The sequence below is a fragment of the Lutra lutra genome, chromosome 5 (genome assembly GCF_902655055.1).
Source record: "Lutra lutra chromosome 5, mLutLut1.2, whole genome shotgun sequence".
Classification (NCBI taxonomy): Eukaryota; Metazoa; Chordata; class Mammalia; order Carnivora; family Mustelidae; genus Lutra; species Lutra lutra.
Window position 1 is genome coordinate 29,828,508 of NC_062282.1, and position 13,668 is coordinate 29,842,175.

The 13,668-nt window shown below is 36.2% G+C and overlaps 1 protein-coding gene across 5 annotated transcripts in view; it reads right to left on the minus strand.

The window, feature by feature from the left end:
- Positions 1-13,668, minus strand: part of CPLANE1 (ciliogenesis and planar polarity effector complex subunit 1) — a 146,528-nt gene that overhangs the window by 111,776 nt on the left and 21,084 nt on the right. For all 5 annotated transcript variants that reach the window (XR_007127438.1, XM_047729906.1, XM_047729904.1 and 2 more), the window contains exons 8-15: positions 12,781-12,884; positions 11,254-11,436; positions 8,440-8,689; positions 8,116-8,271; positions 7,172-7,941; positions 6,026-6,234; positions 5,748-5,828; positions 2,377-2,541 (exon numbers count right to left, since the gene is read on the minus strand). Coding sequence is in view for 4 of the 5 variants with exons in the window: in XM_047729906.1 (XP_047585862.1) it covers positions 2,377-2,541; positions 5,748-5,828; positions 6,026-6,234; positions 7,172-7,941; positions 8,116-8,271; positions 8,440-8,689; positions 11,254-11,436; positions 12,781-12,884 (1,918 nt within the window). In the remaining variant the exon portion in view is untranslated. The remainder of the gene's footprint in view (positions 1-2,376; positions 2,542-5,747; positions 5,829-6,025; positions 6,235-7,171; positions 7,942-8,115; positions 8,272-8,439; positions 8,690-11,253; positions 11,437-12,780; positions 12,885-13,668) is intronic.

Here is a 13,668-nt window from a genome sequence, read left to right on the forward strand (position 1 = left end):
GTGGCTCAGTTAGTTAAGCATCTGCCTTCAGCTCAGGTCATGATCCCAGGGTTCTGGGATCAAGACTCATATCAGGATCCCTGCTCAGTGGGGAGTCTGCTTCTCCCTCCCTCTGCCACTCTCCTGCTCATTCATTCTCTCTCTCTCAAATGAATAAATAATATCTTTAAAAAAATAAATGCGCTTCCTTGGTAAAGAACATTCACATGTGTTGAGACAACCTGTTGCTAGAGGAATTAAATGTGTCCTGTGTGACTTCACTAGGAAAGGAGTCTTAGAAACTTGTGCCTGGTTTCCTCTGGACTTCATCCCAAGCACCTGTTGTCTATGCTAATTTTGCTTTGTATCCTTTCACTGTAATAGATCATAGCCTTGCATATGACTATATACTGAGTACTGTGTGTCCTCCCTGTGAATCACTGAATATGGAGGGTAGTCTTGGGGACCTCCAACCCAGTAGGGATATACTTAATATATTCTAAACGATAGTCATTAAAAATTAAAATATATTAATATAGGTTCAAAATAGGTTATTTTATTTTTTTTTAAAGATTTTTTTATTTATTCATTTGACAGATAGAGATCACAAGTAGGCAGAGAGACAGGCAGAGAGAGAGGAGGAAGCAGGCTCCCCGCTGAGCAGAGAGCCCAATGCGGGGCTCGATCCCAGGACCCTGGGATCATGACCTGAGCTGAGGGCAGAGACTTTAACCCACTGAGCCACCCAGGAGCCCCAGGTTCAACTTATTTTAAAAGTTAGTGACACCACTGAGAAATGATGAAGAATATTCAATCAGTTAAAAAGTCACATAGAAAAGCTTTTCACTCATACACAGCTAGTAGACCTTTCTTAAGGGCAATTTGATATCAGTCCTAAAACCATGGATTCTCTTTGATCCAATAACTTCATTTGTAGAAATTTATCCTAAGGAAATTATTAGTAATGCCCACAAAAATTTATGTGAACTGCAGCACTATTTAAAATAGTAAATAGGTGGCAACAACTAAAATGTGCAACAATGGGGGAAAGGTTTAATAGGCTTTCAAAAAGCATACTATTTACATTTGAAAATATTCATCAAAATGTTAAATTTTAAAAGATTATAAAAGAGAGGGGAAAACGATACAAGATGAAACTAGAGAGGGAGACAAACCGTAAGAGACACAATCTCAGGATCAAACTTGAGGGTTGGTGGAGGGGAGGGGGCTGGGAGGGCTGGGGTGGCAGGGTGATGGACATTGGGAGGATCTGTGCTATCGTGAGTGCTGTGAATTGTAAGACTGATGAATCACGGGTGCCTGGGTGGCTCAGTTGGTTAAGACTGATGAATCACAGACCTTTACCCCTGAAACAATATATTATATGTTAATAAAAAAAAGAAAAAGATTACAAAAGAGAATACACAGCTCTAATAAGTGTATACATACGAAAAAGTGTTAGAATTGTAAGTTATTTTTCTTTTTACATTTCCATTTTTCAAAATTATCTAAAATAAACACATATTACTTCCATAATAAACACAAAAATTTTAAAAGATAAAAATACAAAAAATAGGGGCGCCTGGGTGGCTCAGTGGGTTAAAGCCACTGCCTTCGGCTCAGGTCATGATCCCAGGGTCCTGGGATAGAGCCCCACGTCAGGCTCCCTGCTCAGCAGGGAGCCTGCTTCCTTCTCTCTCTCTGCCTACTTGTGATCTCTGCCTGTCAAATAAATAAATAAAATCTAAAAAAAAAAAAAAATACAAAAAATAAGAGATCTATAAACAGTGGCTGGAACAATAAAAACCTAAGCTGGCATGGATTCCATTTAGAAAGTTCTGATACACTGGGCATTTCAGACCCACTCATATACATATTATACATTTAATGGTCTACTACCTTATAAATATTATACAGAGGTGTTCATATATATCTTTCACTCTGGTTATTGCTTAATTTAAATATACCCCTTTTAAAAAGGGCAATCACATACTCTGCAGCCTCTTAAATGAATTTTTTAAAAAAAGAGTTGGAATACCTCAGAAAGTGATTTTCATCACTTTACCAAACCACCTTAACCAATAGTTAAAATATAAATATATTAAGGAAAAATACTTGGATATCTGATATTATGTCTAAAAAATATGACTGTGAGAAAACAATTCTGGCAGTTCAGCAGGCAATTATTGCTAAGCCCTCAGGATCCAAAGATTTAAGAAAACAAACAAACAAACAAAACAAAACAAAACAAAAAACCCCACGATCCTTGCTATTGAGAAGCTGACAGGTCAAAATTCACTGTAACGTAATTAGCCAGGTCAATCAACTTTCATGTTTTACCTAAACCTATGAACACAAATTAATGAGATGAAACATACTGATTGTCAAAATACATACCTGAACAATCCTCATTTTCTTTTACAGGTAGATGGGACCACTTCAAAATTTCTCTTACTAGGTGATCACACAATCCTTGAGCATCGTTTAAATTATAGCTATAGAGGTAGCAGTATAAAAGAGAAAGATAATAGCGTATCTGAAGAAAACATGTTCTTCTTCCTCCTTAAACAAGAAAGAATTAAGCTTACATTAAAAACATGTTAGCAAGGTAATGTTCCTTTTTTAAGCTAATTTATTTAGGTAATCTCTATACCACGTGAGGCTCTAACTCATGACTCCAAAATCAAGTCACATACTCTTCCGACTGAGCCAGCCAAGTACCCCAGCGAGGTAATGTTCTCAATCTCAGAGCAAGGTAGACAGGAATGTTCAGTTTATGAAAACTGTATACTGAGGTTATGTGAATTTTTCTGTATTTGTTTTATATTCCTATTTTAAAAATATTTTTCTTATTTATTTTTTAGAAAGAGAGAGAGAGAGAGAGCATGAGAGGAGAGAGGTCAGTGGGAGAAGCAGACTCCCTGGCGAGCAGGGAGCCCAATGTGGGACTCGATCCCGTGACTCAAGGATCATGACCTGAGGCGAAGGCAGTCGCTTAACCAACTGAGCCACCCAGGTGCCCTGTTTTATATTCCAATAAGTTTTTTTTTTTTCTTAAAACAGGTCAGCAATACTTTGTTCTCTTTCATTTTAAGTTCTGAACAATTTTATTATCTTTTATCAGACCCTAGGACAACTAAGATTTTATCCCAAGGGTGCTGAAAATCTTCAGCATCTCAGCACTAAAGTCCATTAACAACATCTATCTGAAGCGCACATGGTATAAAACAGAAGGAAACATGCTAAAAAAAGAAAACCCCAAGAAACCATACGTATATCAAACAGTTAGTCAAAGAGACTTCCCAAAGGAGAAACACTATCCAACAAGATAGGTTCCCCTGACCACGGCGCCCAAATATTGAAGGGTGTTTAGAACTGATACCTTATCCATTCTTTCTGAGTAAAAAGAATTTCAATTTTATCTGGGTTTAACAATCCACCCAGGGGCACCTGGCTAGCTCAGTCAGCAGAGCAAGAGACTCTTAATCTCAGGCTTGTAGGTTCAAGCCCCACACTGGGTGTAGAGATTACTTAAAAGTAAAAAAAAACTTACAAAAAAAAATAATAATAATGCACCCAGATCATAATTTCTCACTTAGATGTGGCCAGGTGAAAAAAACAACTTAGCTCTGGACCAAGAGATAACACTGTGTAGAACTTCCAGAAAAGCTGGAAGGGAGGTAACTCAGCTAGGAGGTGCACACTTTTCTTGCCCTTCCTGCTCCCCTCCTCTCTGCTGTCTAGAAATGGATGTGATGGCTGGAGTTTCAGTACCCATTTTGCACATGTAATGGTCTTAAGATTGGAAGCAGTACACTAAAGACGTCTGAGAAGAAAAACTAAAGGACATGTGTCCTTACTTAGATCACAGAAACACCAAATCAGCCCGACTATCAACATCTGGTCTCCTTTTGTAAGAAAGAGAAATAAACTTCTTTCCTGTTGAAACCACTATTACTTTCAGTCTCCATTATTAGAACCCATTCCTAGCAGATAGAGTTGGGAATGAAATGAAACATAAAGGTCCATAATGGAATTAGGAAAACTTTTCTCCATCAGAAGTTCTCATCTCCTTGAATGCCACACTACTTCATCCAGTGGACAATCCCCAAACGTGAGAACTGCATTAGACTTCTTTCTCCAGATCTATTCAGTCACAAGTACAACTGATCAAACCTATTGTCTTTCAAGTGTAACCTCTGCTCTCCAGTACTCTTAACATTGCTTTGATTCAGGACCTCCTCAACAGACTAATTTTCCTGCTCCCATGTGAATCCCACATATCTACACAGGATTCCTACAAATGATGCTCCACATTGTGCCAAATTAATCTTTCCAAAAGGCTTATATTCATTTGAAAGGTTCTTTTTCCTACATAAAGTACCTAATTGATCCCAATTTCTTCAGAATAAAATCTTAATCCCTTGGCATTGCATACAGTATGTCCCTTATCATCATTTCCCTACATACCTCTCACCTGAGCTCTTGCCACCCTACTCTCAACACTGCATACATGTATCATATAAACTAGTCCTAGCAAACAACTTGCAGTTTACCAAACTGCCCTGGTTTCTCATGCCTTTTCGCTTTTATAATTGCTATCTCCTTTGTTAAACCATTACCACTATTTTAACTGGCTAATTTATACTCAATTTTAAATGTCAACTCCTCCAGGTTTTCCCCCAGACTAATGCTTATACTCCAGCCTCATGTGGAATGTGGGAAGTGCTCTTTTGTGCTTCCCCAGCATCTACCAAGCAACACAAGAAAAGTGCTGGTTTTTTCACGTAATCTCTCCTCCATATCACGGGCAACTTGTGAGTAAAATTATTTATTTCAGTTATTCCCAGGGCCTAATACAATACTAAGGACATAGCAGGCCCTCGATGAACACTGGTTAAAATAGGGGAATAAATGAAATATGCAAAGCAGTCAGAAAATAAACTTAAAAACTGAGCAAATCTGACCACGTAGTAATTATAGTCACAGCTAGCTCCAAGGTCACTGGCTGAAAACTTCTGTCATCCCACTTGTACTCTTAATACCATAAAAGCTATCACCAGTTTCTAGAATGTACATTTTCTAGTCTCAAAAAAAATTCCATAAATCCTGTACTTTAAAAAAAATTTTTTTTTAAATTTATTTATTTGACAGAAAGAGAGAAAGAGAGAGAGCACGAGCAGGAGGAGCGGCAGGTGGAAGGAGAGAGAGAAGCAGGCTCCCGACTGAGCAGAGAGCCCAATGTGGGGCTCGATCCCAGGATCCTGGGACCATGACCTGAGCCACAGGCAGATGCTAAACCAACTGAGCCACCCAGACCACCCAGTATGAATCCCGTACTTGACCCAACAATCAGTCTAACTCACAAGAAATTCTTAAAGTGGAATTACTTAAGGGTAAAGAGCCTTCGCTCAATGTTTCTCTAAGTCTGTAAAAAGGTGATAAATGACCAACAAAACATTATTTTATTTAGGATCTAAATCTCATTTTTCCCCATCAATAATTATTCACAGCTCCCGTCAAAAAAAGGACAGAAGGAGATTTGTCTATAGATAACAGAAAAAATTCTTAGTACTAACAATTCCAAGACTAAAAATAATTTTAAAGAAGTATTTCTGACAGTCAAGGTACCTACCATTGTGTATTCTATTTGAGCATGGAGAAATTGTGAGCACTTGGGACTCTGGAATTATTTTTAAGCTGTACAGCATGCCAAAATACATTCCTACCAATATTATGGCGACTATTATTTTTCAACACTCTCCTACCTTTCTCCTGAGTTTCTTGTAGAGCTTTCCTCCACAGCTGAACAGATTTTTCATATGATCCTAACAGGAAACACTCTTCACCTATGAAGTTTTTAACCCACAGTCAATCATGGTTAATGACAGTGCTTTATATATATTTACTTCATTTTAAAATTTAGTGGATATAGCTCAGCCAGAAACTATTTTGAAAAACAATTAATTGCAACCAATTAATAAAATCAAAGCCTAGTTAACCATATTGCTTATTCACAGTTAGAAAATGTTTATAAACTACTGACCACTGATAGATTTAAGTTCCAAGGCTTGGTTCATGTGAGCTCCAGCAGTCTGCAAGTTAGCCTGGATATGACATAATAGAGCCTTGACAGTAGATGCTTCCTGTGTCATCTTTTCAGTTAACAGTCTGTCACCTTCAGGAAGTCTTCGACTTAATTGTGTTTGATACCATAAAGTTTTTTTGTACAACACTCTCCAGAGAAAAATCAATCTGCACACAAAATTAAATGATCATCAAAACCAAATTTCAGACTAGGAATAAAAATGAATACAGCCTCCTACTTAGCCTTATTATCTTTGCCTGGATTCTTCACTGATATAGTAATATAAATACAAACTGATCAGATTTAAATATAACACAAAATCCACTGATCAAAAAATGCAAAATGCATTTTTTAAGTCTTCAGTTATTTTTCTATAGTGCTTACCTAAACAAAAATCATTCAATACTTGGGCATGTATCAGGGCTGCCCAAGACTAATAAAATACATGTGTTGAATAAAATTTGGCATAAATCCTAAAATATTTTAAAATAATATAAAAATCTATAAACGCTAACTGGTAATGGATACGGTGTTCCTTTGGGGGATTATAAAAACGTTCTGGAGGGGCTCCTGGGTGCCTAAGTCAGTTGGGCATCCAACTCTTGGTTTCTGTTCAGGTTGTGGGATCAAGTCCTGCATTGGGCTCCGTGAGGAGTATGCTTGGGATTCTTTCCCCTTTCCTCTTCCTCCCCTTCTGCTCCTCCCTCCCCCAAGATAAATGAATAAAATCTTTTTTTTTTTTTTTTTTAAAGCATTCTGGGGTTGCCTGGGTGGCTCAGTGAGTTAAGCCTCTGCCTTCAGCTCAGGTCATAATCTCAGGATCCTGGGATCAAGCCCTGCATCAGGCTCTCTGCTCAGCAAGGAACCTGCTTTCTCCTCTCTCTCTGCCTGCCTCCCTGCCTACTTGTGATCTCTCTCTCTCTGTCAAATAAATATATAAAATTTGAAGAACAACAACAACATTCTGGCTTAGTGCTAATAGTTCTACAACCTTTTTTTAATACTTCAAAATGGTGTATTTTACAGTATGGGAATTATATCTCAATTTTTCAAAAAGGAAAACATCTATAATATTGATGGTATCCTAATATAAAGTAATTATACCTGCATCCTGGTTGTTGAGCAAGGTTTATTACTTGAGGACAAATCTTGAAAGATGAGTTCCAAGACCAGTTTTCCTGAGAATCACTATCTTGAAATATTTGAAAAATGGGTACCACCCATCTGTCTTGATCTGCTGTTCTACTTCCGTCAGTTGATGCTGAAATAACTTCAGGTTGAAGAATGTATATGCCATTTAAATTATCAGCTACCATTTTAAGTAAATGAAAACAAGCCAAAAGCTTCTCTGAAAATAACTGACCCTGTTGTTGCTGAGTCAGCAAAAGCTTTATAGTATTTGAGGTCAGCTTTACCAAATGTCCCAGATCTTGTTTGTATCTCATATCCCAATAATGGAATGATAAACACTGATGAAAAAGTTGAAAGATACATAGTACCCATGCATTTTGTCTCGTGCTCTTGCTTAAAAAAAGATCTAGTTCAGGGAAAGGACATTTTATAAATTGAAGAATGTAGAAAAAATGAGTGATACAAACTACTGTGTAATTTAACATTACATTTTTTTCCACCACATTTTTTGAAATTCCTATAGCCCATGCTGCAAGGAGATTTTTCTGGACAGAATGCAGTTCTGTAATGGTTTTATCTGTCTCCTTGATATTATCTTTTGCATGTATTGTATCAAACATAGACGCAAATTCCAATCTTCCCTCCTTGACACTACTGAACAATGAATCATTTCTTTGGTTCCAAAGTGAAAATAAGTTGTCTGGAAAGTATATGCCTTCATTAGTTTCTTCTGCTTCAAAATCCTAAAACATGGGTGAAAAAAAAGTTATACTTAATGCCATTTAATACCTTACATGTAAAATCAATGACGTTCTCAAATTTCTCTCCCTTTAACAAGAGAGAAAAACAAAATACATTTCTTGGTATAAAGTCAATATGAACCTGTTTGAAGTAAATAAAACACTGCTACTAAGTACCTGGAAATCTGCTGTTTTTTCAGTTAAGTTCATTGTTTCTTCTGCCTGTAAGAATCTGGGGACAGTAGAATCAGCTAAACTTTGATTTCCTTGGTGTTTTAACAGGCTACATCTCAGGGAATCCAGTGATCGCAAGTTCAGCCCTTTGCCTTTTGGCTGCAGAAAAGATTTCCAAGAGCCAAAGTTTATCTGTAATTATATCACAAGCAGCTAAAAATTCTATAGACAACTGTATATAATCCCAGGACATTACTGTCAGTATGGTTTTAAATCTGAGAAAACTAAGAAGCCATCTTTTACCAATGATACCAAAAAGCACTATACCTTAGACAATATCATACTTTGGTATGTTTTCTCAAGCCTCTGGGTTGAATCAAGTAGAAGGGATCTCATGAGCACTGATGGAGACAGGTTATCAGCAAATCGAAGAGTTGTGACCATGTATCCATCAGAAATAATGAGGTAGGGTAACCGTGAGTGTGCTTTTATAGAAAATCTCTGTCTCATAGGGTCATTATCAGAAGCTGATGAATCTACACAATTATTCGAATCTTGAAATGTAAACTGCTGTGGTCTAGCAAACAAACACAAAATTAAAGAACAGTTAAGAGAAAAATCTTCAAGGAAACAATCATATTATTCCAAAGAAAAGCAAAACAACAATTAAAAGCTACAGAATGAGGGGCGCCTGGGTGGCTCATTGGGTTAAGCCACTGCCTACGGCTCAGGTCATGATCTCAGGGTCCTGGGATCGAGTCCCGCATCAGGCTCTCTGCTCAGCAGGGAGCCTGCTTCCCTCTCTCTCTCTCTGCCTGCCTCTCCGTCTACTTGTGATCTCTGTCAAATAAATAAACAAAATCTTTAAAAAAAAAAAAAAAAAGCTACAGAATGATAAAAAAGCCACTGAAACACACTAACATTAAATTGTATATATCTGTAAGGAAAACATAAATGACTAAATAATATGTAGGTTTATATACTTTTTGAATATTTCCTGAATTATGGCATTTACTCTATTTTGTTTTTAATTTAGTTTTATATAAACTATTTCAGAGAAGAATTAAGGCAGTTCATTTTTACTATTACAGAGTTAAAGAGCTAACCCTGCTTCTCATATATTTAAATACACTTATAAGAATATAATTATGAGATATGAATATACTTGTTACTAAGGAGGAGAAAGAAGGGGGGCCTGGGTGGCTCTGTTGGTTGAGCGTCCGAATCTTGGTTTCAGCTTAGGTCATGATCTCAGGTTTGTGGGATTAAGCCCTGAGTCAGCCTCCGTGCTGGGCACGGAGCCTGCTTAAGATTTTCTTTCCCTCTCCCTCTCCCGCACCCCTTAAAGAAAAAGAGAGGAGAAAGAAAAAAAAATGAGAAAGACATTTGGGAGAAATAGTAATGAGTAAAATTTATCAGCTTAAGATTAAATTTGACTGAGTTTCCACATAAATGTACACATTTACTGTTATGGTGGTATACCTGCTTACAATTACTTAATATCACTGCTTAATAACTTTGGGGCTTTATAAAGAGAACAAATAATCAAAAATATATTATAATCTCTTTCTGGTTAGGAAACTATTCAAATATAGATTTTATTAGTCAAATGGTCAACAGGAGATTGGTGAATTACACAATATCTACACAAGGAATCTATAAAACATTAAAAAATTACTTCATGGAAAGATGTATAATATAAACTGTTCAATCAAAAAAGCAAAACAAACAGTAAACCGCATTTATCACAGAACTTTTGCTTTAAAAAAGAAACTAGGGGCGTCTGGGTGGCTCAGTGGGTTAAAGCCTCTGCCTTCGGCTCAGGTCATAATCTCAGGGTCCTGGGATCAAGCCCCACATCAGGCTCTCTGCTCAGTGGGGAGCCTGCTTCCCCCTCTCTCTCTGCCTGCCTCTGCCTACTTGTGATCTCTCTGTCAAATAAATAAATAAAATCTTCAAAAAAAAAAAAAACTAATAGTTATTATTATAAATGTCATTTTTAAAAAACTTATTTTAAGACAACACGCTAAAATGTTAATAATCGTTATTTCAGAGGAATAGGAATACAAGAATGTTTCATTTTCTACACCATTTAGTTTTATAGCACCTGATTTTTTATTAGTTAATTTTCTCACATAATAAATAGTATTACTTATGTAACCATTAAAAGTAATCTGTTTTAAAAGGTCCTAAATTAATTTTAAAGAAGAATATGAGGAAATTTAAGTCAATTATGAAATAGACCATAAAAATAAGGAAAAAAATACTTTCACTGCAGGAAATGACAAATTTTTCAATTAGGATTTTCTAATACTAAAAATTAAGCATCATTTTTGCTAAATATAATCAAGGACATGCCCCTCCACAATTACCTTTCTGTGAGGCAATGGCAATGGATTAATTTCAAAGGAGTTTTCCAATTTTTTTGTATTGTAAATACCTGTGTATATATGTCTGGTCATATCTAATATCAACATCATTAACAACAAATATTTACTGAGCACTTACTTTATATTGGAACTGTGCTAAGCAATTTAATACTACTTATTATTTTACTTCAATCGAGTCTTCTTTTCACAGTAAAAGAAACAGAGGCTTAAAGTATAACTTTCCCAAAGTCACGCAACTAATAAGTAGAAGAACCAAGATTTGAATTTACATCTGACTCCAAACCTAAAGTGCTACCCCACCCCACAATTAAAAATTAAAATATGGCTAAATTCTGAAGTCTTCTATCCATTTCCCACAACTTTTTCCTTTTTTCCCTTTGGGGAAAAAAAAAGATAAATCCATTTGCCAAGTTAAGTTTGAGTTACTAATTTATCTAAGTATTCTTCTTTTAAAACAATGAAAGACATATCATACTTCTTTGAACTTTTACATAAAAGAAGATAAATGTTTTAGTGTTACTGAATATTTAAATAACTCATACTTACATAGTCACAATGTCAAATTTTCACCAGGATTAAGCAACAAAAAGAAATAGAAGAAAACTATAAATAAGAAACAGGTATTGAGATGACAGACGCAAAGAAAGAATAAGACAATGTGAAAGACAAAATTATTTAAAAAAAAATACATAAAGTAATACCAAAGAAGAAAACGTTCTGTAAACAAATTATAACAATTCAAATGTCTCACCTATATGTTATTAGAGGGTGAAAAGGAATAAATTCTGCTGGCCCAAATTCTATGGAGCAACCAAATGTAATTAATGTTACCAATTCACCTTGACAGGTCAATAAAACCAGGGAGCCGCGTTTTAACATACAAGCCAGAAAAAGACTATCATGAGTCCAGCTGATATCACCCACCCAGTAGGACCTAGAAAAAGCAAGACAGTATGTTTAGAAAGGACTCCATAGAATGTTTTCACAATTTAAAATGGCCAAGGGTGAAACACTCCAAAAATAAGGGGAAAAGAATGAACAGTAGACAACTACCACATATATTTTGTGTATTTTACTTCCTAGGAAAATGGTAAGAACAAAGATGTTTGCTCATAAATACTTACTCCATACAACATATCAACTAGAAATTCACAGATACATAAGCAAATAAGATGAAAATACTCCCTAAAAGAGTTAAGCCTTTTGGTTACTCACATTTTAATTAGAACAGCTCTAATCATATTGGTGTCTACAACTAAAATCCACTGATAGATTTAAAGGTCAATACCCCACCTATCCTCTCTGCAGCTTGCTAGAGTTCCATGAGCAGCGGACTTCCTCCTCCCAAAGCCATCCTTTCTACTCCTTAACTATCTGGTAATATTAATCTTTCATGAAAACAAAAAGTAGCCCCTCATGTAAATTATGACAGAGATTCTAAGTCAAGCAGACCACTGCAACTGAGACTAGTAATACTTTATTGAAGTATAGTTGAGACATGGTGTTATAATAATTTCAGGTGTAAGAATGAATAATACCTTTAGAAAAGAACTTTTGAAGAGGGAAAGAAAATGCAGAGACAAGGCTAGATAGACTAAAAACTTTGGAAATTCAGAGAACAGCACAGAAAAGTGTTTAGAAAAGGAAATTACAGGGGCGCCTGGGTGGCTCAGTGGGTTAAGCCTCTGTCTTCGGCTCAGGTCATGATCTCAGGGAGCCTGCTTCCCTCTCTCTCTCTCTCTCTCTCTGCCTGCCTCTCCATCTACTTGTGATCTCTCTCTGTCAAATAAATAAATAAAATCTTAAAAAAAAAAAAAAAAGGAAAGGAAATTATAAAAGTCCAAGAGAAAATCTGGTAGTGGCTCATGTGCCATTCAAAATTAATCCATATGCAGAGCACACCAATTTTGTTTAAAAAGCTAATACCTCAGCCTCCCTGGGTATATAATGGTTTTCCCAGTCCAGGCTATTTAACTTTGGTCTCTAATTAAGCTCAATTATTTCCCTACCCAGTTGTAATCCCACTCCTCCTGAGACAACACAGGAGAAAAAGGAGAAAAGAAAATATGTTCATTATCTTTTACCCTACTGAGACCCTTTCTTAAAGTAGGATTTTCCTTAATAAAGCAATTTTTAGAAGTTATCAAGCACAAATGCTGAAAGTAAATTGCATTATCTATCTAAATATCTATTTAGATAGCTTTTGAATTATCGGAGCCTTAAACTTATCAAACCATTGGAAAATCAAAACACTATGTAGAAACACAAGAGTTCTTACCTGGTAAGTGTAGCTGGGACTATAGGATTCTTATTACTACATCCTCTCAGGCTACCACAGAGAGTAACAAAATTCAGTGTGTTTATAAACAATACCTGAGTTGCCTAGAAAGGAAAAAAAAAAAAAAAAAAGACAACAAAGCCATTAAATTATTTCACTTTAATCATTACTTTTATTTTTTTTTTTAAAGATTTATTTATTTATTTATTTGACAGAGAGAGAGAGCACAAGCAGGCAGAGAGGCAGGCAGAGAGAGAGGAGGAAGCAGGCTCCCTGCTGAGCAGAGAGCCCGATGCGGGGCTTGATCCCAGGACCCTGAGATCAGGACCCAAGCCGAAGGCAGCGGCTCAACCCACTGAGCCACCCAGGCGCCCCTAATCATTACTTTTAATTCTGGAGACCTAGAGGCGCCTGGGTGGCTCAGTTGGCTAAGCAACTGCTTTCAGCTCAGGTCATAATCAAGTCCCACATCGGGCTCCCTGCTGGACAGGAAGTCTGCTTCTTCCTCTGCTTCTCCCCTCTCATGCTTTCTCTCTCTCAAATAAATAAATAAAATCTTTAAAAAAAGAATTCTAGAGGCCTAGAGACTATTATTGTATAAATAAACTATCTTGGAAGTTTTTCCCAATTGGAAAACAATACTGAAAACTAAAACTCCTCACTTTTTTAGACTATATTTTAAGGCTATCAGTTACCACTTTGTCCTTTTTTCTTCCTTTTTGCTACCCTTTTCTCACTTCTCAAGGCCAAGTTTTGGAATTACAGCAGCTAGTTTAAACAACTTTACCAATCTACAACATTAAATTGGATCAGAAAACACCAATTTAAAAAACGTAAAGTAGTATTAAAAAAACAAGGAACTCCAAACAGAACTAAAGTCTTTTATAG